This window comes from Microplitis mediator, chromosome 6 (genome assembly GCF_029852145.1).
Source record: "Microplitis mediator isolate UGA2020A chromosome 6, iyMicMedi2.1, whole genome shotgun sequence".
Classification (NCBI taxonomy): Eukaryota; Metazoa; Arthropoda; class Insecta; order Hymenoptera; family Braconidae; genus Microplitis; species Microplitis mediator.
This window is the reverse complement of record NC_079974.1, coordinates 2,308,203-2,316,653: the sequence shown is the minus strand read 5'-3', so window position 1 is coordinate 2,316,653 and position 8,451 is coordinate 2,308,203. Positions and strand designations below refer to the sequence as shown.

At 31.0% G+C, this 8,451-nt stretch overlaps 1 protein-coding gene across 2 annotated transcripts in view; it reads right to left on the bottom strand.

The window, feature by feature from the left end:
- Positions 1–1,798: 1,798 nt before the first annotated feature.
- LOC130669289 (katanin p80 WD40 repeat-containing subunit B1-like) overlaps positions 1,799–8,451 on the bottom strand; it is a 32,398-nt gene continuing 25,745 nt past the window's right edge. For both annotated transcript variants that reach the window (XM_057472077.1, XM_057472079.1), the window contains one exon: positions 1,799–4,994. In XM_057472077.1, the coding sequence (XP_057328060.1) occupies positions 4,862–4,994 (133 nt within the window). In that variant the 3' untranslated portion in view covers positions 1,799–4,861. The remainder of the gene's footprint in view (positions 4,995–8,451) is intronic.

The window sequence follows — 8,451 nt, the reverse complement described above, 5'->3', positions numbered from 1 at the left end:
TAAATTTATTAGTGAGAATTCACTAATTTGTTATTTAAATACACTGATTATGAAGTGAATACTGCTTCACTAACGTAATTAATGAAATTTCCACTAATTCATGTTTAGAAAGTAAATATATAAATATATTATAAGAAGCATTTAATTTCTTTTTCAATTAATAACCCTGCCGAATGTGTATTACGGTAAATTACCGTAATTCGGATCCGCTAGGGATTAATTTAAATTATTATTTAGCTCGAAATAATTATTTTGCGTTTACTACTTTATCTGAAAATTCTAAGCTTGTTCATTGTATAAAATACACTAATGGAAAAAATTGAAGGATCAAAAAAAAAATCCAAATTTTTGGGCGATTTTCAACAGGCCCTAACTTTGAGAGAAATGGTCGTACAAGAAATAAAAAAAAAAGAAAATTGTAACTCCAAGTCCCGTGTAAAAGAAATTCGATCCAAAAAGATTCCAAAAAAGTTCCGCATGTGGAACTTCTAAAAATGAGACAGATTAGAACTTCGAATGAAACTTTTTTGGAACGTTAGTAATTTTAATGGTAAAAAAAAAGTTTTTATGAGCGAATTCAGAGTCGAAAAAAGACGTTCGTGGAACTTTCTTCGAATTATTATGGACGTTTTTTTTGGTCTATAAAAAATTCAAAAGTGGTGATTTTTGAACTATTTTGGCGTGTTTCTGGAACGTCTTTAGTCTACAAAAGATTCAAAAGTAGTGATTCTGGAACTGTTTTGGAATGTCTATATAAAATTCCAAAAACGTCCTTTTTTGACTCTAAATTTGCTCAAAAAAACTTTTTTTTTACCATCAAAATTACTAACGTTCCAAAAAAGTTCCATTCGAAGTTCTAATCTGTCTCATGTTTAGAAGTTCCACATGCGGAACTTTTTTGGAATCTTTTTCGAACGAATTTTTTTTACACGGGGTGTCTACTTTTTGGATTAAAACTTCAAAATTTTTTAGCGTAAGCGGTTTTTGAGTAATCTTAGAAAAACCAGCGACAAAGAAATTTTCAAATTTAATCAATTTTTTTTTTTTGGTCTTTGCGCGTGGAAAAATTTTTTTTGCTTAATTACTATGAGGATCGGATACCTTCATTATTCAGCTTTAATTACTTTTTTATGGACCTTGATACGTCCACTTCTCGCCGAGATATCGAGCTTCAAGTGGACAAGGATCCTTTTGTCTTTGATTATCGATATCTCAGAAACCAATGATCGCACAGAAAGTTAATGGTGGGTTTTACAAACTTGAATAAATTCCCTTCAACTTGTACTATTTAGTAAAATTTAATTTTATATTAGTATAAATTTGCAGGAATCAATTTTTACTGAGTATCATATTATTAATTACAAAGAATCATTTTATTATTTATGTTTTTTATTATCAACAATTATACTTATTTTATCATAATTTTTACATGACCAATTATACAATATATTTTTTTACGGAAATTATTTCGACTACAATAAAAACAATTCAAGAAGATTGCGGGAAATTAATATCAAAAAGTAAAAGCTCGCTACATGTTTTTTTTTCTTTTTTTTTACAATTATATACAATATTTAAATAAAACTTATTAGATAATTATTCGGACAAGATTACATATATTTTTTATATTGCCGTTGGAGTTTTCCATTAATTTGTCTTGGCAGCAATAATCTGAGAAGACATAATTTACAGTCTCAATGACAATTTTATGAAGCATTTATTCGATAATTTTCATAAAAAACAATTTATCAATTATCATTTTTTTGTTAATTAGTTTCTGTATTGTATAGTGTTAAGAAATATTAAATATTTTTTTTTTAAGTACATGCTACACTTTTTTTCTTACTTATAAAATAATTCAATTTTTGGACGGATTCAACGTTAATCTCTAAATTGTATTATCAGAGTAACTTTGTACTCAAATGTTATTTTAAATTTATTTTTATCTTTTTAAAATATATTTCAATTGCTATTTAAAATAACGAGTACTTCTTTACAAGATCTATCATTGCTTAGCGTGCAAGGAATTTTTATTAGTATAGATAATTCAATAATCGGGAAAATTATTATTCACTTGTTTAGAAGCATGAGAATATTTAAAAATAACAATTATAAAATATTTAAAATAAAATTTTAATTACGACGCACAAAGAATCAAAAAAATTACTTTCTCATTCTTTGTAAAATTTGCTACCTAAATTTTTAAAATTAATTTTAAATTAATAAACCAACGTTACTTTTTTTTTAATCGTGATTGTCAGATTTTTCAGAAATGTATCCCGACATTTTTGTACATGATCTACTTATCTACAGTTTTCATAAACAGTTGGTTTATTGTATGTATTTGCAAAATTATTTAATGCAAAAATACAAGATTTAGTTTCACTTTAATATAAAAAAATTTATGATTTTTTTTTTTATTTAAATACAATAGCATTTAATTTATAATGGGAATAGTACACAGAAAAAAAGGATTTCTTGGTGCAAGGAAATTTTTTCTCGCCCCAGAATAATTTTTGTTTTCGATTGATAGCCTAGCGGATCCGAATCACAGTTTTATGTAATTTACCGTTGAATAGGGTGATCTACGGCATTTTACGGCAATTTACAGTAATCTACGACATTGCACGGCGAGTTACAGTAAAAATACGGAAATTTACCGTAATTTGCGGCATTTTTACCGTTAGCACCGCCTCAGTGGACCTCTTATAATTTATGTATTTTATGGTGGATTCCCTAGCAGATCTGAATTAGGATAAATTACGGTAATTACCGTAATTTGCGGTATCCGGCAGAATTACCGTAACTTATGGTAAAAATGCGGTAAATTACCGTAAATTACAGTGATTGCCGTAAATTACGGTAAAACACCTCAAATTACGGTAAAATGCCGTAGGTTACGGTAGAATACAGTGATCCTGCTAGATAGCGTAAATTACGGTAATTACCGTAAGGTACTGTAATTCGGATCTGCTAGGGTTATCAAAAATTACGGTAAAGCTGCCGTACATTACAGTAAATTACGGCAAATGTCGAAAACTACGGTAAATCAGTATTTTACGGCAGATTACCGTAATTTATGGTGATTTACCGTAATTTGGGTCCGTCAGGGCGTGTGCTTTTTTATTTCTACAGTTATTACAGTGCAGTACTTCACTTTGCGGTGAAATACCGCAGGCATGCCGCAATGTACGGTAAATTACCACTCTATTGCGGCAAATTTACGGTGAAATTACCGCACTTCTACCGTAAAATATCATTAGTTTAATGTAGAAATGCAATATTTCACCGTAAAATACCGTATTCTCCCGTATAATGCCGTAATTTACCGTAAAAATACCATATGCCATCGTAGAATACCGCATTTTACCGCAAAACACCGGATTTGACTTAAAATACCCTATCAGACCCGAACTTCTTTAAATAACGGCAATTAACGTAATTAACCACAATTTACGATGCCCAGCAGAGTTTACGTAATTTACGGCAAAATACCGTAATTTGCCGCAATTACGGGGTTACCGCAATGCCGCACATGCGGTAAAATACCGTAATTTGCGACAAATCACGGTAATTTACCGCATTTGCGGCATTGCGGTAATATTCCGTAATTACGCAATACGGCAATTTACCGTAATTACGTATTGTGGTAATTTACCGCAATTTAGGCAGATTACGGTAATTCGCCGTAAACACGGTAAGTTACTTAAGTTATGATAAATTGCGGTAAAATACCGTAAGTTGCGGCGAATTTCTCACATTTTCCCTAAATTACGGTAATTCTGCAGGTTTTCGTAAATTGCGGTAAATTACGGTAATTACCTTAATTCACCGTAGATCGGATCTGTTAGCCCTAGTGGATCCGAATTACGGTAAATACAGTGATTTACCGTAATTTACGGTGCCTAGCAAAATTACCGTAAATTACGGTAATCTACGGCAAATTACGGTAATTTTGCTAGGCGCCGTAAATTACGGCAAATTACGGTAAATCACTGTATTTACCATAATTCGGATCCGTTAGGGAGGAGGATACTCATTCTGCTGTACAATACTGTTAGTTTACCTGAAAAAATAACGTATTTCACCTAACATATCGTATATTGCTGTAAAATACCGCACCTTAACCTAAAATCCCGGTAAATTAGCGTAGAGTACCGTTCGTTTACCGTTAAAACGCTGTGATTCACCGTACAATACCGTATTCTACTGTAAAATTTCGTAATTTACCACAAAACACAATCGGTTGACCATGAAAACACCGTAATTTACCGTAATTCGAATCTGCCAGAGATTGTTAGCGCCAAGAAATCCTTTTTTTGTTGTATCAATAATACGTTTATATATTACAAATTAAATATTAAATTATTAGCAATTGCATAACAAATATCATTAAAATCCCACGCAAAATATGTGACTTAAATCTGTATTCCTTGATCAACATTTACAATCATTCACAATTTCACATATTTTTGAGCGGTAGACCTAAAACGATGAAGAGACAAAAAGATTAATGGTGTAAAATTAAATTATTCAGGCTGTATTACCTGAATAACTTAATTGTTCTCTCTCAAGGTCTCTTTATATTATTTCTGCTCTTGATGAGTATATGGCATTAAAAATAACATAACAATATATTTTTAATATAAATCACTTTTGGAAAGAAAAAAAATATACTTTTAAAATTTAATTACATTGATTTATCTCTCGGAAAGACTAGCCGGCAACCGTGAGGTAAAACAAATGCACTAAAGTACACAGTAGCCTTTTATTTCAGTCTCAATTCATGGGATTGGCAATTTTTACACTTTTTGGAAGTTTTTTGTAGCACCGCAGAAACAACGGCTTGTAATCGCCTCGGTCACACTAGTGTATCCATCAGCAGATTTATTTCACGGAAAGATGATCCTACTTGTCCTGAACGTATTTGTTTTTTATTTATTAATGCCCGCATTGCTTCGAGTTTTTCATAGCAAGACAAACATTTGTGATATCTGGGTTAAAAAAAAAACAAATTAAATTTTTCAACTTCCTGTGGATTTAGACAGAGAGAAATTTCTGTTCAGTAGAATCTCTCTATATTTGACTCTTCCGTCCAGGATTTCTCTCTGTACTTGACTCGTCCTTTCATCCCCACTACAGCAACACTATTGTCTCTTATGCGCAGGTCTGCGCAGCTAAATGCGCAGTGTACAAAAACAGATTCTATGATATTATCTGTATATAACCTCAATTACTAAATAGAATATTGTATTGTGTGCAATAAAAAATGTCAAATAATTCAGAAAATTGTAAGGTTAGTTTAAATATTATATATCTTTAAATTAAGTGATTAAAATTTATTAGATTAATAGAACTTAATTTTTGTATTCATAGCCCAAGAACATTCAAATCTACCCGCCACTAAATTTTTTTTTGATTGGCCGAACGAAAAGTCGTAGTGGGAGGCAGGATTGTCAAATATAGAGAGAGAATTTGGTCAAATACAGAGAGCGGTCAAATATAGAGAGATTCTAGTGTATTGTTATCCCAACAAGAAATTGGACTTCGGGTGTCGTCGGTTTTTACTTCCACTCTAGATATTTTATGTGCTAAATGTTCTCCCACTTTTCTGTGCACATGCGCAGTTCATAAATGTTCGGTAGTGGGGGCAATTTCCGAGGTCTGTTCTCTTACTGGGACCACAATAACAATTACAATATATTATGGGAATGGTTTCCATACAGTACTGGAACAGTTTTTTTTTAAATATCGATTATAGTAATGGCGCCCAAACTATGGTAACCATTTCTATCGATATGGGTTCCATTCCTATAAGATCTAGGAATAGTTTCTATAAAATTATGGTAATAATTTCTATCTTAATATGGTATAAGTTACCATAAGATAATGGTAATAATTACCATAGTATTACAGTAATGATTCTCATAATTAATGGTACTTTGGCCGTAAATTATAGGAATTATGACACTATAGTAATGGTTACAATAATAATATAGTAATGATTACTATGATAAGATGGTAATCGTTATTATAATATTTAGTAACGATTACGATAACGTTAAGAGATTTCTCATATTATGGGACTCATTACCATGCTATTATATGGTAATGGTTACCATAATATTACAGTAATAGTTCATATAATTTATGGTCTTTTTGCCATAATTTATAGAAATCATTACCCTGATATTAAGGTAATGGTTACTACAATAGTATGGTAACGATTACTATGTTAATATGGTAACGATTATTGTAACAGTTAGAAGCCCTTCATATTATGGGAACCACTACCATAATAGTATGGTAATGGTGACTATGCTATCATAGCAATCGTTACCTATTTCATGGTAACGATTCCTATAATTCATGGTAAAAGTTACCATAATGTTACGGCAATGATTACCTCAATATTGTGGTAATAATTACTATCATATAATAGTAATGATTATCATAGTGCATAGTAACGATTACCATAGCATTAAGAAATTCGTCATATTATGGGAATCACTACCATAACAGTATGATAATGGTGACCAAACTATCATAGTAATCGTAACCATATATGATGTTAGTGATTCTAATACTTTATAGTAAAAGTTACCATAATATCACGGTAATGGTTAGCATAATGTTATGGTAGTAATATCATCACCATGATACTGTAGTAATAGTAACATTTAGAAGCTTCTTATATTATGGAATCATTATCATAATATTATGACAATATTTCACATATATTATGGGAATGGTTACCATAGTATGTAGAGCTTATTCCCATACGCACCTAGGAACCGTTCCAATGTGCATATAGGATTTATTCCTGTGACTATGGGAATTATTCCAATGAATACGGTAATCATTACTATACAATATAGGAACTATTACCATAATTACGAGAATTGCTCCTATAGCTATGGCAACTTTTCCCAGAAATTATGGGCGTGTAACCCATAATTCCAAGTAATTATTACCATAACGGGTTGATATTTCATAAACGAACTACACGGAAAAAATAGATAGGAATAGTTACTGTGCTACACAGGAATAGTTGTAAAGTATGTAAAAATTAATCTCAGCACTTTGCTAGTTCTCGTTATAATAGGAATGGGTCGTTTTTACATACGACTGAGTACGATCCAACATACCAACCCTTACTGTGTTACACATTATGCCGAACACATGACTGGTTATCGTGTTCACAGTCACTTTTGGCTTTCCAGATAATACAGGTTCCTTTCAGCAGTCGATGTGTTACTATATAAAATAGGTATAGGTCTTGTGTGGAGATGCGGAAGACTCCGAACAAATGCGTTCCATTGTCGTTCAGCATATTAACCATTCCTATGCTGGACAGGAACTGTTGCTTTCAGACACATATCTGACTACTGTTTAACAGGAACTAATGTTGTAAACAGTAGTCAGACATGTGACTGAAAGCAACAGTTCCTGTCCAGCACAGGAATGGTTACTATGCTGAACGACAATGGAACGCATTTGTCCGAGGAGTTTTCCACATGTGAACAACTGTGAACACGATAACCAGTCATGTTTTCGGCATAATGAGTAACATAGTAATAGCCTGGGAAAAAAAATTCATGTCTGGCCATATATAATTAGATATGACCATATAAGATCGGATATGAATCATATATGATCATATATGATTTATGTATGTTCATACATGAGTCATACATGTTCATATAAGATCATATATGATTCATGTATGTTTATATATGAGTCATACATGTTCATATAAGATCATATATGGTCATGTATGATCATATATGATACAACCTAAAGCATTTTTACTCGATATCCAGTCCATATAAGATCATATATGACTCATATATGTTTATATATGGGCATATATGATCATATATGTTTATTTATGGGCATATATTATCATATATGATTCATGTATGTTTATATATGAGTCATACATGTTCATATAAGATCATATATGGTCATGTTTGATCATATATGATACAACCTAAAGCATTTTTACTCGATATCCAGTCCATATAAGATCATATATGATCATATATGACTCATATATGTTTATATATGATTCATATATGTTTATTTATGATCATATATGACTCATATATGTTTATATATGGGCATATATGATTCATATATGTTTATTTATGAGCATATATGATCATATATGATTCATATATGTTTATTTATGAGTCATACATGTTTGTACGTGACCATATGTAAAGGCGACGAAATTTCTTCTACCCCGGAAAAAAAATTCATGCCTGGCCATACATGATCATATATGATCGATAGAAATTCATCGATAGAAAAATTAATAATGAGTGAACAATAGCTATATATAAATAAATTTCAATGTATGCTAATGAACAATAAAATTAAAACATTATTGTTTTAGTTTAAATAATTTTTGTTAAACCTATATGTATATCATATATGATCATATCT